Genomic DNA, 16,153 nt, shown 5'->3' with positions numbered 1-16,153 from the left:
TTATTATTTTTTAATAATTTAATTACTTTCCTTAAACTTGTCATGATGAGAATCCAAGCAGTGGAATCTCTCTCTGAGAAACACAAAAATCATCCAGGAAACAGGCCAAAAATCCCAGATATTTCCCACATCTGTAGGTAACTAAATAGATAACTTTATGGTAATATAATATGTTCATTGTCTTCCATGTGACTCACCCTAAAAAGAGTTATTTTCCAATATTTGACATAGATAATCTGACTTTTTTACTGGAAAATAAAGTCATGTTTTTGTTACAATAAATATTTGGGAAAAATACAATAGTCCTTGTTGAATTTTGTTTTTTTTTTTTAAAAAAAGGTCTTAAACTTAATTCTGAGTGACATTAAAAGGGTCTTAATAAGAAATAATTAAATCTAAATCGCCTTAAGCTGTAGGAACCCTGGATAGTTGGTTTCCTCCATATTTTTGGAATGAGAATACAGAATTATCTATCTGAATTTGTTTCCTTGACAACATGGAGGATTACTTTATCCCCCAAATGATCATTTGCATATCTGTTAATCATCCTGTGTTACGTTGAATTCATGAAGAAAACCGATTGATCACAAATGTGCAAAAAAAAAAATAAATAAAATTAAAAAAATTAACAATAGCCAGAGACTGTTTCAGATTAACTTGCTGTGAGTTGTAAATTTACCACTTCTTAATAGAAGATGGTGAAATTTGACAAATTGAAGCTGAATACAGACTTTTGTTAAACTAACAGTTTTTGGAGCTGAAAGAGGAAAACAGGGTAGAGAAGACAGGAAAAAACACATTGGACTAGTAGTGGTATATTTAAAAGGTATTCCTCATATTTAATATGCATTACCTAAGCCAAAAGACAGGATAAAAATGTGTATGTCCCCTGTCATTGTGTTTCTGCTTCAGTCTTATGCAAACATCTGCTTCAGGGTTGGAAGTCTGTGTGTTTGACATAAAGTAGGATTGTGCTGGAAGCTGCTTTACACATGACGTGATCCTTGAACAAACATTTCTGATTGACTGATCAAAGTGAGGCCTTAATTACTTTGCGTACAGTGAGTTGTGTGTGTGTGTGTGTGTGTGTGTGTGTGTGTGTGTGTGTGTGTGTGTGTGTGTGTGTGCGTGCGAATGTGTCGCAGCTATCATGAAATCATCACACTGTACAAATCAGCTCCCACAAACCTCCCACTCTTGTTGCCCCTGGATACATTTTCACTTTGCAGAGCGAGTAGACGAGCTATCCCCTTCTGGGGCTCTTGTGCCGTTTCTAGGGCAACCGCTGAATGACTGCTGCCTGGCGGTGAGTCAAATGCAGCCATGGCGCTCACCCCATTGAGGCTGCCTGAATAGATGCCCGTTTTCTCATAACACCCCTTTCCGTCTCCATCTGCCAGCGTTGTATAGTCGGCCAGCACTCAACCGTACAGCTAACTTCTGTGATTGTAAAACTAGCGTATACTAATTTGGGCTCTTTCTCTGCTGATTTTCCTTTTAGGGGAGAGGGCTGAATATGGAACAACAAGGTAAGATGTCCAGTGACAAGAGGGTGAATAAAGTAGGCGATGGTGTGTAAAATCCTTCCTGTGTCCCCTGGATGTGGCAGGAATGAGATCACAGTGTGGGAATATGAGTGTAGTCTCAACTTCTCGCTTATTTGTTGAACAAAAGGTTTGATCCTAATTAGAGAAGGCGGCGCTCAGAGTCGTTCTTCCTAGTTCTAATCTATAAAAATATGTTGAGACAAAGAAATGAAATGCCAGTGAGATGGATAACGTCCCGCTGCTGCTCTATTTATAGACAATTCAGTGAGAAGAAAATGAGCAAATATTGACAAGCCGCGCTCATGACTAATTGAGTACAAGTGTTTGGCTTTTACCTATTTTGAAGTATAGCACATTCCATTAAATTCAATCAAATCTTTATTGAATTTTGTGTGTGATTCATTATCACTGACTTTGATAAAGTTTGCCACAGCAACTCCGTCTCAGGGTCGATTTAAAGGAAGAGTTTGGGAAACATTCTTATTCGCTTTCTTGCCCAGAGTTCAATTAGAAGATTAAATACCACTCTCGTGATTTTACGCAAGGTAATGCAGACTGTTAGCTTAACTTAGCATACATTTTGGAAGCAGGGGCAAACCTGAAATACCAAATAAAAGTTTGAAATATGTCCACTTGGACCATAAGCTCATTTTTTAGACAGCACGATTTCTCAGAAGTCCCTTTTCTCTGAAAATGCACACTCCGTGAAGTTGGTTTCAGTTCCCAAGTGGTGTTTGAGCCACCAATCCTGGGTGTCTTTACTGTACCCTTGCCATGTCTCTCAGCAGCGTTTGAGTCACCGGGCTGTCTGAGAAACAGGCTTTTGGTCCAATGGAATATTTTTTGGCTAACTGGGTTTCAAAATTTTGAGCTATTGAAAAAATGGGCAGTCCTTGGCTGTTTCCCCTTGTTGCCAGTCTTTGTGCTAAGCTTTGCAAACCAATTTGTGACTGTAGCTTAGTATTTACCATACAGATATGGAGCAGTATTGATCTTCTCATCTTATTTAAATTTTGTGTTTTTGGAGGTGCAATTTACTGTGGTAAAAACATGTCAACAAGGACATAAAAGAGTCTGTATTTTAATGTGTTAAACTGCCTTGACCAATGTCTTTATTTTTCTTATTTACCCTGTACCAATCGTACACCCCCCACCATCTCCCCAGGCCCCCCACTCTTCCCCCTAAACCCCAGAGATTGAGGAAGTCTAGACCTCGCTCCATTTTTAACCGTAAGCTGTTTAACGGCAATATGGAGGCCTTCATTCAGGTATTGGCCCATCTGTGCTCTTTGTCTCTCCATGAGCTCAGCTGTCTCGCTAGCGGTCCTTGGGGGTTCTTTTGCCTTTGACCACTCTTTTACCCAAATGTTGGCTCACTCATGCACTGACTTTCCTCTTGCTCATTGCCTTGTGTCCACTGTCTCGCAATTTAGGAAAGACAGGGTGAGGAGAAAACACAATAAAAGACATTCTGGAGATTGTTTGATTTCATGAGCACGGCACCGGTGTGGGGTCTTGCTTTTAACATCCTTTCTCCTGTGATCCCTGGCCTCCAGACACTGAATTAATTTGGCTCCATGTTTGTCTCTTGGCCATGCACCAGCCACATCAGGCAAATATGCAAATAAACACATGGCCATATTCACTCTAATGCTCAATCAGACAGGGGCAGGAAAGACAGAGTGTGCATCAACAGCAGTGGAGCAGTACAGCCAAGACGATCAGTCGATTGGCAGGAAAAAGTGATTAATCATTCATAAATAGGGATGTCCCAATCTGATTGGAAAGATTGGTAACGGGTCAGATCAACAAATTTGCTTTGTATTAGTTATTTTGAACATGCGCCCCACCCTATCTTATCTTTATGTCAACTATCACACAGGTGTCAAATATTCAGGTTTATTTTACATAAAAAAAAAACAAATGCACCAAGCGCAATTGTGATACGAGTCATATAAAAATCTTTTTTTTTCAATCATAAATAATATAAAAACACTTAAGGAACTCTTTGGATGCAGACATTTTTTGTATGGCATTGGAGAGCTGTCAAGCATGTACATTGGGTTGATTTTAATAACTTCAAAGTACTTGAAGTGTGTACTGTGCAGCTGTATTATCCAGGCAAAGACAAGTATCGGATTGGGACCCAGTATCGGCAGATATGCAATTTCCAGTGACTCGGATCGGGATCAAGGGTACACAAAATTTGATAGGGACATCCCTAATCATCAATAATCCAATATATTTTTCCAGTATAAATTCCAAATCTCTTGTTTCAGGCTCTAACTTTGTAAAGACTGCATATCTTAAGCTTTTATAATGTTGGTTGGGAAAAAAAATTATTTAATGATGACGCATTTGAATTTAGGAGATTATGACGGACATTAATCATTGTATTCTGACACCTTACAGAACAAATTATTCAACCAATTAATTGAGAAACTAATGGGCAGATTGATGGATAATGAAAAGTAGTCGCAGCTCAAGAAAAATGCCTTACTGTGTGTAGTTCTCACTCCATTCTTCTTGGGTAGCACCCTCCCTCCCACACACTCCCCCCGCTGAGCCATGTCTCACACCCCACAAGGCACTGATGCTTTGGCTATTCTCTCAGGCCAGGCCTCCTCTTTTTCTCTCTCTGTACGGTCTGTCTCTCTCACTAACCTGTTGTGGTTGTTGTTGCCTCTCTTCCTCTGTCTACGTGCCTTACTGCTCTCTGCCCAGGGGAAGACGGAATGTCCGTGCCAGGAGTCAGGTACTCTGTCTTACAGCAGGGCGGGAAAATCGCACTGTGTTCAGTAAACTAACCAACATCTCTGTGCCTCTGTCCTGTTGGCATTCCTGTGAAAATACTGTAGTGGTAGTAATATATGGTGGTGCAAACACTAACATGATTTGGTAATGCTTATTTTTGTTCTATATGTTTAAAATCAATCATTTAAAAAAAAAAGAAAGAAAAAAGAACATTTTTCTCTCAAACTTGTGTAGTTAATTCATTTATGGGGCTGCTTCTATAAGCTTCTGATGATAACAACCTGCTGGCATGACTATTTGTTTTCTTTTATTTCCTGTGTGAGTGCTTCCAATGTATCATATTAATCTGTCTTGTAGGACTCGGGGCAGCCTATACCGGTGGTGGTTGAGAGCTGCGTTCGATACATCAATCTGTATGGTAAGTTCCTGTTGTGTTCATATGTTGTCTTTACACAAAATGACAAAAAAAACTTTCTCATAATTTATGTCAGGGAATTGTTAAGTATGTATAAGATAAAGTCCACTATCTGACACATTTCAGTAGGAATGTTGAAGACTGAAAATAAGTGTTTGGTCTACAAATAGCCTTTTTTCACCACAGGAACTATTCAATGTAGCACGGACTAAATAAATAATTTTGGAGAATGAATAACTGGCTCTTGAACCGGTTCTGTTGAGGATTCTTGGAACCTTGGTGCAGTGAAGCAAATCAGCCCACGTCTCCACCAGTTTAGAGACAAACCGTTGGAATCAAAGATGTGTCATCAACGGAGGGGTTGTGAAATTCACAACAGAAGTAAACAGTGGAAGCAAAATTGCAGATCACACTGAGTACCTGCAAAGATTTGTTCTGCCATTACAGCCCCCCCCAAACAAAAACAAACAAACGAGCATGGACCAACTATTACCACATGCACAGATTTTTTTGTCAAGAAAAACTTGCCATTTCTTGGTTCCAGCTGTGAACCAACTTTTCTGGTTCTGAATCAAGTTTTTTTTTTTTATGTAATTCTTTGAATGGTTTAAAATTAGTTTTGGTAAAAACGGTTTTATGTTGGAGGAAATGCCTTATTGGGAGGTCCCCCAAGAACTATAATACATGCCTCTGAGGTTTTTTTTTTCTCTGCGTTTGCAGTTTCATCCTATCCTACACTGTCATTTTGCATATGTTTTCTCCTAGAAGCTGTTTGCGTTTTGAATTTTGTGTTGTTTTCATGGCTTACAGGTTTTTTAAAAAATGGGGGTTGCTGGTGTTTGGCCAGCTACCATACATTTATGTCACAGAGGTTCCTCTTGTGTTGGGAGAGCACCTACTCAGAAGTGGGAATTAAATAAGTCTCTCAAAACAGTGATCTAAGAACTACGATAGTTTCTACTTATTTTGGGCCACAATAAATTGCGTGATTCTTTGCACTATGAAAAAGTTACCATGGTCTTAAAATGCCTAATATTAGGACAAAGGGTGGACACAACACTCTGTGTTCTTTAGTCTTGATGTATAAAATGTTTCCAAAGCCGCCATCATTTTTAATCTCTTACAGACTCATTTGTTTAATCATTACCATCACATTATTCAGATGTGGTAGAAATACAAGCAGGAAAGTGCAACAACTTTTTTCCTATTTTAGATTCTGTGGCTGCATAGTTCCTGGAACTATTTGGTTGAAAAGAGCCTAAATAACAACATGTTTTCACTCTATTCTTTGAATTAATTGACAAAATCTGTCAAATTGTTTTTCTCAGTGTTATTGTCCCTTTGCAGCAGAATAAATTGTGTTTGTGAATATTATACTGAAGACAGACAAGTGGTTATCATTACATTCTTGTAATGACTAAAAACACAAACTGCATTTCCCAATAATGGACCAAAAACAACAACATACTCACAAAAATGTTTACCAAGACTTCAATTACCACTTTTCTAGAAATCTTCTTGCTGGTGCAGCTTTAATCTCATGGCACCTTCTTTCATTAATTATTTGCTGCTGCAGACAGCTCTTTCATATCCAGTCTCCCACCATTTTGCACCATTTTTGTCACATACATACAGAGTATCCTCAAATTGTAGCTAAAACTACCATTTGTGGTTAATTTTTTCCTTTTTGTTAATTTGTCCGTGTTGCTTTAAGTGCTATAACCTTCAGGCTCTAAGTGCTGTACACTGTGAGGCCTGGTTACTATTCTTATATTGTAAATGAAAGAACAATTGTACATTTTACACTAACCTGTCTCTCTGTCCACAGGTCTTCAGCAGCAAGGTATATTTCGAGTTCCAGGCTCTCAGGTCGAAGTCAACGATATTAAAAATGCATTTGAAAGAGGTTAGTCCCAGTGCGCTTGGCCATCTTCTCTTGATTGATTTTAAATTGCGTTTTGTTCACCTCAAAAGCCATAGTCTCTTCCGCAGGCCACTAAAGTGGAAATAAAGAGCCCATGTGTCACATGTAGCCCTGTAATGGACATGTAAAGCATTTAAAATGCATAATACATAAAATCAGCATCTTAGAGTGATGAGCGTAACTGCACTCTCAATGTTTATATTAACCTCTCAACTTGAAAAACACATAAAAAACAGCAACAGTGCTGCGTTACATGGGTAGTAATGAATGATTGATGAGTGGACTAAATGTATGTTGTGTCTATAGGAGAAGATCCGCTGGTGGATGATCAGGCTGATCATGACATCAACTCTGTGGCAGGTGTTCTTAAGCTCTACTTCAGGGGGCTTGAAAACCCACTGTTCCCTAAAGAGCGTTTTCTTGACCTCATATCCACAACCAGTGAGTCACATTCCCAGAAAACATCTGAAAAATTTAAGCTTTATATGAAGTGTAGCTTTATTTTATCATTGTTTGTCCTCTTCTTTCAGAGCTCGACTCAGGAGCAGAAAGAGCTCATCACCTTCAGCAGATAATTGTGACTCTCCAGCGGCCCGTGATCATCGTCATGAGATACCTGTTTGCATTTCTAAACCAGTAAGTCCTGCCACAACAACGTTGGCTTGTCTGACGCTCATAACGTGAGCCTAATTGCGTGTGTCTTTCCAGTCTTTCTCAGTACAGTGATGAGAACATGATGGACCCCTACAACCTGGCTATTTGTTTTGGCCCCACACTGATGCCAATACCAGATGACCAGGATCCTGTGGCCTGCCAGGCGCATGTTAATGAGATCATTAAGACCATAATCATCCACCATGAGGTCATCTTCCCGACCCAGCGTGAGTTGGACGGACCTGTGTATGAAAAATGCATGACCGGTGGGGAAGAGTACTGGTAAGTGAAAGACCAGGTGTTGAACATGTTGATCAAGAGTGTGAGTGTGTGTATGATTGCATATTGTCAAGCTCTTTGAATAAAAGCTGCTATTTGTATGCAGCCATTTTTTAACATTTAATCACCCTTTTTTTTTTTTTTTTACATTTTCTGCTTTTGTACTAACTTATGCAATATGCATAATTATTTACATTTGGCACAATCCTAAATACAGAAATATCTTCTAATGATGTTGAAAGTGCTGTTAGTCTGAGAGAAACACTGAGCTGGGGACAGATTATACCAGCTGATACTTCTTCTAGTGATTAGTAAAAAAGAACATCAATAGACATGATTTTGTGGCCAGACAGAAACCCAAGACAGATTGGATGTTTTTTTTTTCTTCTAGAACACAGTGGTACTGTTTTTGATAAATTAATTTTATTGTTTTTATAAATTTTATGTTTCAGTAGACTACTAACCATTTTATTACCATAGTCATTTTGTCACATGGATTATCTTTACTGTAATTTTATTACCTTGGTCTGTTCTGTAAACAGAATCCCTCCTCAGTGCTCTTTCTGAGGTTTCTTCCAATTTTTATTATTTTTTTGGAAGGGAATATTTCCTTATCTGCTGTGAGGTTCCAAGGAAAGAGGGATGTAATATATTGTAAAGCCCTCTGAGGCAAATTGTAATTTTGGGCTATGCAAATAAAATTGAATTGAACCACATTTTTACCTTTTAGTTTCTGGTAACCTGTTTATACCTTGTATGAAAATGCATTTCAGTGATGCAACACAAGTAGACAAGTAGACCGACTGCATGCCTCCAGCTGACCACTCATGTTCAGATTTTTTTACTGCTTACATCACTTATTCTAGAAGTTTAAATGGCTCCATCCACAGATACTATGCCCACACTTTTGCTGGCATGCTTGCTAGTCATGTTGGCAGTTGTGTCGGTACAGCTGGAGACATGACTGTCAGCAGAATTTAACACAGCTCCTTCCATTGGGCAAAGTGATGAACTGTCCTTCAACACCGCGTCCATGTTGTAAAATGGGCAATTTATAGAGCACCAAAACATTACCACATCCTGCACTGATGACATAGCCTTTGTCTGGGATACATCAGGATGCATTAGCAGTTACACTGCAAAAGATATATAGTCAATTGTGTCACAGTCCACCTCTGCAAGTTTTTGAAATGATCGGATCACAATGCATCAATGCGTCATTTACACTTTTATTTAGCACTTTTGCACTTGTGATTGAGCCATCCAAGAAGCATATTAATTCCAGGTTCACAAAGCTGTGTGCTACTGCGCATTTATTTTTTTGGATGCAAAATCTAGTTGTGAATTTTTGATTTTATTTGACAGCTGATTTTGTTTCTGTATTCAATTTTTGTGTTTGAAGATTTGAGAAAAATTTGGATGAAACTTGAACAAAAATATGTCAACAACTGAAAAACATCCAAATCATACTGAGTCACACATTTTGTTTGATCTGTCCTTTACATAAACCTTATTTTACATGAATATTAAATATAGTTTAATTATATTTCCTCTTTCAGTGAAAGCCCCCACAGCGAGCCTGGAGCTCTAGACGAGGTAGACAACGGTACCGGACCCAACACTAGTGATGAAGGTGAATCAATCAGTCCACTATAAACGCAGCAGCTTTACCTGTAAGAGCTGAAATAATCAGAAATCTCAAAAATTGATTCCATCACATAACTTTGCGTTTCACTTTGTTTTGCAGAATTGGAGCAGATCGAGGCAATCGCCAAGTTTGACTATGTGGGCCGAAGTCCACGAGAGCTCTCCTTTAAGAAGGGAGCGTCTCTGTTGCTCTACCTGCGAGCCTCTGAGGACTGGTGGGAGGGCCGGCATAACGGTGTGGACGGGCTGATTCCTCATCAGTACATTGTGGTACAAGACATGTGAGTAAGATACAAGATTTTTTTTTTAATTAAACAGATATTGTTTTTGTATAAAACTGCATCAGAAAAGTGATCCAGTATGGAAGTTAGTACCTTGGTTCTGCTGTAGGACAACAACTACTTTGGGCTTGGTCATTATTTATGTTGCTCTATTTTCCCAAAATTCATGCTTCTATTCATACCGTCCTCGCGAGCTGTGTTATGTTTTGCCCTTAAAACGTGTGCCTTTGTAAAGATCACTTTACATAAAATGCTCCTGTTTTTCCTGCATGCTTTTCTTGTATTCCTGACACAACCATTGAAAAGAAAATGAATGCCCCCCAATCAGTAATTATCTGTAGTGCTGTAAGGAGGACAGGCACTGAGGTCGCTCCTCAAATGGAACCTTTAATTTCTGCTCTGGCCCCTTGCCTGATAACCTCTCCCACATTACAGGGCAGGTAACAAAATTAAAGCTAAATTAAGAGGAAGAGTGATGTAGGCACTGCCAACACTGGCTTCCAGGGACCCATAAGTGATTTATTCTGTCTTTAAAAGTAATGAGGCTTGCTTTGTGTTCTTGTGGCAAGAATGTAATTTTTAAGCATTCTCAAGTGCTGTACAAAACATTAAACTTGTGCAAAGCTCAATCTCCTAAAGTAAAAGCCAATATAAACATTTCCAGAGGCCATAAGCCATTAATCGAGATCAATCTGTTCTGTCTGTCCGCATCAGGGATGATGCATTCTCAGATAGCATTCAGAGGAGTGATAGTGCGGCCAGCAGTGGGCCACACCAAGATGAACGAGCCTCGTCCAGAAATGACCGCCAGTCTCCTTGCGAACACACACCTGAGCGCCGTTTTGGAGCAGCATTTGGACGGTTAGTTAAAACTCTGTGGGCACACACAGTACAGATAGTGAATACTTCATGTAAATATGGGTAGTTAGAGTTTTTTTTGCACTAAAGCACTCAAGTTGTGCATTTTAAATTTCCATGCATGAGAGTATAGACATTCAAACTAAGGAAGTACCAAACTGTGATTTTTCTTAGAGTGAGGGTGCGATCAGATGGAGCCACAGGTCCACGCCACAGGAACGGCGCTGATAGTCACAGTCCCACAAGAGCAGCAGACCAGCCTCCTAGAGTTATGCCTCGTCCCTGCAGCCCACACAAAATGGCAGTTAGCAGGGGCCCAACAGACAGTCCAGAGAAACGGCGTCTCACCACATTTGGCAGTGCAGGCTGTATCAACCACCCGGACAGAAAGGCCTTTGTAGACAGCCACTCTCAACGATCTTCACCCAGCACCACCCGGCACGCAAGTTTAGGAGATCACAAAACCCTTGAGGCTGAAGCACTCGCTGAGGTGAGTGTTAAAATTTCAAGAGACATAGACAAATTAATACAGTAGTTTAATCATACACCGACCTTTCTTAAAATCATCTAGTGTAGTTAAAATCATACAGTTTGCTTCTTGTTCACAGTCACACACTCACACACATCAGGATTGTGAGGGCTGGACAGTAAGAAAACACTATTTAGAAATGTTTAAATCAAACTGAAGCTTTAAAGGTGAGGGGGACATGCCATCATCTTCAGTGGAACTTTGTTTTTGTCGCATCTTTTCTGATTTTTCATATTCACTTCTAAATGTCATCATATTCTGTCCTTCTGCTCATGTTTGTCAGGACATAGAGAAAACAATGAACACCGCTCTCCATGAATTGCGTGAGCTGGAGCGACAGAATGTAGCCAAACACGCGCCTGATGTTGTTTTGGACACATTGGAGCCCCTCAAACACCCCGGCGGAGCCCAGGATCCGCCTGGCAGCCCTCTGCACACCATGGTGATCAGGGATCCAGACGCAGCCCAGCGACGTAGCAGCAGCAGCTCCTCCTCCGAGACCATGACCACTTTTAAACCTGCTATATCAGCACGTAGACCAAGCGCACCTCTAAGGCCCCCACCTGTCAGACCTGTCCGACCGGCTCCTGTGATTGGACAGGGTCAGGGACCACATCGCTCCAGCAGCTCTAGCTCCTCTGGTCTGGGTAGTCCAGGCATCACTCCCACTGACAGGGTCTTTCCCAAACCTCCCTCCCCATCACCGTCCACCTCCTCCTCATCCTCAGACAAACAAGGTAATATGTAGCTCCTGTCAGTCACAAGTCAAGCGGCTGAAGAACACTGTGGATACCAAGTGATTGTGATTACCATCACGCCCCTGCACCTCTTTTTGACAGCAAAACAAACATTGACACCTGGTCTGTACGATGAATATTTACCACTAATCTTCTATAGAGTAGGACGGCTACTGCTGGTTTCTGACACATTAACTTGTTGATGGACAAGTCGATGTACTGTATTACAATATTACACAAAAATAGGATTTAAATCTATGAGAATAATTTTATAGAATGCTGCCGTGCTGAACAGCCATGCTGGATAAAAAAGGGATGCACTGGAAAATGTTTCTGTTTACTTAAATTTGACGATGAAAGATTTCATGTTGTTAGCTTACAAACATGCTGTGAGCTCGGACATTGTATCTGGTTTAATGTTCCATTATGAGGGAACCCTTATGGGAATGTTTCACCACTAGTTATGGAGACATCCAGTCTGTGCTGGTTGATGTAGTCTATTCAAACTATAACTCCTTGGGTGCCATTTTCCTTAGAGAGCCTGTCCCGCCATACACCAGCGAGCATAAGGTTTTCAGCAACAAAAAGACATAGTGGTTCTGTCTGAAATCACTCTGTGTTTACTATATAGTGCACAACGTTAACTGTCCACAAATTTATCTGCGTCTGAATTATGCGAAATTTGCATCTACTGGGTGCATTGCCATAAAAAAATCAAATGGAATGAAAGAAAGAAGTAGGCATGTAAAGTGTAATGTGTAAAGAAAAGTGGATACAGCTTCTGACGTAGGGCCCCGTTCATTCCTATAAAAATTGCTCAGTGGCACATAAAACTGAAAAAAAAAGTTTGACAACCCAGCTAAAAAGTTACCCAGAACAATAGAGCGTTTGCATTAGAGCAGCTACCTCCAGTTTAGCCCTCCGCTAACTTGAATGGGGATAAAATGATTTAATTGTGCACCTCTAGACTTTCAAAAGTCTACTGAATCTATTAGATCTGGATAGTCAAATGAGTCTTTTCATTGGGGTTTTGATGCTCCAATTGACTGATTTACAGACATCTCTTTCACAGTGCAAGTCGATGAGAAAAAGTATTTATGGGCCGTAGGGTATCACATGATATAATTCCATTGTTTGGCCTCTTTGTCAAATTGGCTTCAAAGCCCGGTGCTGTTCCTGCGGGATTGATGTTTCTGCCAACAGTCCTACAATTCAATACGTCAGTAACAGTTGTGTGATGCTTTACCAAGCCCTAAGGAACCCAGCTTAGCCTTACATCTAAAAATAGAATACCATTATAAAAGAGAAGTCTGTAAAACTGTTGATGGGACACCTCAAACTGCAAACAAGGTCAATTTGGACTCTTCTTTTATACATTTTCAATCCAGGGATGTTTTATGTTTGTAAAACTTTCTTTGAGCCGAGAAAGCAATTTTAAAAATGTGCGATGAAATCTCAATGTGGAGTCTGGACTGAGCTGGAAATTGTGGGCGGCCGCAGTTGGAGAAATAGTATAGCACTCATTCAGTGGGCTACATACCGTGGAAGTAAACCAGAACCTAGAAACTTTTATGCTGTCTGTGCCAGTTGAGCAATTCTGATTGGACTGAATAGAATAGGCTCACCTTTTTGTGTAGGTGGACCTGGAAGCTAATGGCGCCCAGGTTCCCTCGTCAAAAAGCCTATGGGATTTTTCCACTGGATTTTGGATCATTGCAGAAAATAAGCTCTGTGGTAAACACGTGTTTATGATACTTACATGTTTTGTTCAGCAAGATAATATTCGCAAATGGACACCACTTTTGGGATTTTTTAAGCCTAAACACAGTCGTCACAAGTAAAAAAAATCTAATGCTAGGCTAAAACAAACTACCCTACCATCACGTCGCCACCATGACAAGGCTGTAAATCCGTGTTTGGTGCATTTTGGCAGTCTCATTTAGCCACTTGTTAGCAACTGTCTTTTTAAAGATAAATACAAACTTCAAAGTTTGCGAGTGAGGTAATTACTGATGTATTTTATGTCATACAGCAAAACCTTTGAAGTATCTGAAGCTAGTGTTAACCACAGACCGTATTTAATGCTTCTAATCAAAAATCACTGACGTTAAGATAAGGGAACCAGAGGTACTGTTTTAGAAATCATTCCTGGTGTTCTCTACAGGTGCATCTAGGCGTATGGTATCCTGATCAAATAATACATCCATACACCACACCTGCTAGTGATTAAAAAAAATGATGCCTGTTAAAAAGCGTTTGAAACCCCAATTCAGTGTTCACAATCGAGTAAACTATTGAGAGTCTGTTTTATGAGGAGATGTAGGCAAGGGGGTGATTTCAGACACAACCCATGGCTGAATGGTAAAACTAGGGTAGGGAAGCATTAAGTTGCAGTTCCTCTAATGGCCACTAGATCCTGACTCCAAGGAAATTACATCTATATCAAAGTCACTATTTGAAAAAACATATTTGTGTAAAAAGAATAAATAAATAATAGGTGGCAGGTGCTTGCTGCATTTAAATGACTGACACCAGAGTAACCTGTGGATATTGATTACAAAAGACTGAAAGCATCTCATAGATGGCAGCATTATTTACTAGGTTCAGATAATTTTTCTTTTACAGATTTATCTGGAAAAAAAAGCAAAAATGCTACAATTATACAAAAACTAAATCTTTGTAAACTTGCTTTAAATGAAATGTCGTCCAATTTTTTACTTGAATCGCTCCAATAATTTTTTCCACAAGAACAAGATTAAGAAGTCTCAGAGAAATAGTCTCAGTAGAACTTGTAATGGGTTTTAACTGGTTAGTAGTCGCTCATCTAAACAGCAGTGGCAGCATCACTGGTGAAAAACCGGGGTTGGGCCAGGTTTACTGGTAGCAGTGGAGCAGCATACTCAGCAACAACCTGAGATACTTTTTGTTGCATTTCATCAGCAGTGAACCAGGACTGTTACAAATCCATATTGTGACTCTGATATTTGATAAACTCATAGTGTTTGCTGCATGTCAGTACTGGCAAGATGTTGCAAAATTAACATCTTAATAAACAAAATTATTATTTTTCCTTCAATCATTAATCTCAAAACAGGTCAGTGGATATCAGAAATACACCAGGCTGCAGGGTTACAGTCACACAGAAAGCATTTACAGTTATTGTGGACATTATAGACATGCCACCCCTATCACTAATACAAGGAAACAAGGATGAAAATCAGCAAAATGTTCTTATAATGTAGTCATCTCTCTATATAAAAAGATTAGCTGTGTTACCTCAGTAAAGAAGTAAAACGTTCTCCTACAATTCAAGTGACTAATGCACTTAAAACACTACAGGGAACTGTGCTGCATTTGTAAGTTCTGTGTTTTCATTTTGATGAAGTTGTACTAGAAACATGATATAGCACATCAGTATCATTGAAGCTTACATAATATCTAGATTGCACACGGTCCGTTCGGACTGCGTGGGTGTTTAGATGAACTTGTTTACTGTTGGTGGTGTTTGTCGTCTCTTATAAGGATGATCAATATATCTTTAAAGTGTAATAGGTACATTGGATTGAATATATACATACTGTTAAAGGATACTTGTATAAATAACATTGTATGATAGGAACAGGATATATTATCATGTCTAGTCTGTAGATTTTTGTAACTCTTATCCTTGCACAAACATTAACAAAAGAATAAATCGGTGAAACCTCACAGAAAGTTGTGGTTTTATTATGACAGTCATTAAAAAAATGAAAATGCATGCAACATTGTATCCATAGAGAACAGTAATTCTGTTGTATTGTTCTTTATTTAAAGTCAGCGTCCTTGTTATACTTCACAGCTGTGTTGGAAAGCTAAATGAACTCGACTCTTGTACAGCACAGCTCACTCCCATGTGCACTGACTAGAGTGATTTTGCATTGCCATCTAGTGGTCAGTGTAGATTTCATGCTCATTATATTAAAAGACAATTGGGTAACAGTTAAAAATTAAGAAAATGCCAACATGAAATGCATCACGAGCTTCCAGAGCAGCCTGAAGATGAAGAAGAAGCATTCATTTTACAAGTATACAAGGATGAAAACGTCCATTAGAAATGGCATTATTTGGTGTTTTGATGATGGTAGAAATCACCTGGGTACATTTACTCAAGTAATGTTATTAATTACTGTTTGCATGTACTTTACTAATTATTTTTATTTTATGTTGCTTTATACTTCGCAGTGGTGTAGTGGTAGTTGGTGTTGTGGGTATACTATTAGATATGGCTTTTTGGCTGACAGGTGGGTATACTGCAAAAGTTTTGAAATGGGGGCCAGATCAGATAATATGAAAAAATTGTAGGGCCCAGCTGCTTCTTGCATCAAATATTTTTTTTTAAAGTTTTAAATCCCATGCAAATGAGAAAAATGCAACTAAATTATTTCATTGTTCAGTGAAATAATATACAACTTACAAAGCCTTTGAAAGCAGCGGCCCTCTCAGCGGCCCAATGCCCCTTTGCTGTTTCCATGTCTGCTTCCGAGCAGGA

At 39.4% G+C, this 16,153-nt stretch overlaps 1 protein-coding gene across 2 annotated transcripts in view; it reads left to right on the top strand.

Annotated features, from left to right (window-relative positions):
- The window catches only part of LOC121958435 (SLIT-ROBO Rho GTPase-activating protein 3-like), a 44,308-nt gene extending 28,969 nt beyond the window's left edge, over positions 1-15,339 (top strand). The window contains exons 11-22 of one of the 2 annotated variants that reach the window (XM_042507356.2): positions 1,502-1,529; positions 4,272-4,302; positions 4,659-4,719; positions 6,545-6,622; positions 6,947-7,081; positions 7,171-7,276; positions 7,349-7,576; positions 9,133-9,206; positions 9,321-9,501; positions 10,216-10,362; positions 10,534-10,849; positions 11,172-15,339. In XM_042507356.2, coding sequence (XP_042363290.1) covers positions 1,502-1,529; positions 4,272-4,302; positions 4,659-4,719; positions 6,545-6,622; positions 6,947-7,081; positions 7,171-7,276; positions 7,349-7,576; positions 9,133-9,206; positions 9,321-9,501; positions 10,216-10,362; positions 10,534-10,849; positions 11,172-11,636 — 1,850 coding nt within the window. In that variant the 3' untranslated portion in view covers positions 11,637-15,339. Of the gene's footprint in view, positions 1-1,501; positions 1,530-2,712; positions 2,816-4,271; positions 4,303-4,658; positions 4,720-6,544; positions 6,623-6,946; positions 7,082-7,170; positions 7,277-7,348; positions 7,577-9,132; positions 9,207-9,320; positions 9,502-10,215; positions 10,363-10,533; positions 10,850-11,171 lie in introns of both variants that reach the window. The other variant, XM_042507347.2, reaches the window with a different exon arrangement.
- Positions 15,340-16,153: the final 814 nt, after the last annotated feature.

Source organism: Plectropomus leopardus, chromosome 2 (assembly GCF_026936395.1).
Source record: "Plectropomus leopardus strain MGB_pleo_1.0 chromosome 2, ASM2693639v1, whole genome shotgun sequence".
Taxonomy (NCBI): domain Eukaryota; kingdom Metazoa; phylum Chordata; class Actinopteri; order Perciformes; family Serranidae; genus Plectropomus; species Plectropomus leopardus.
The sequence above is the reverse complement of the archived record's forward strand: the minus strand, read 5'-3'. Positions and strand labels throughout refer to the sequence as shown.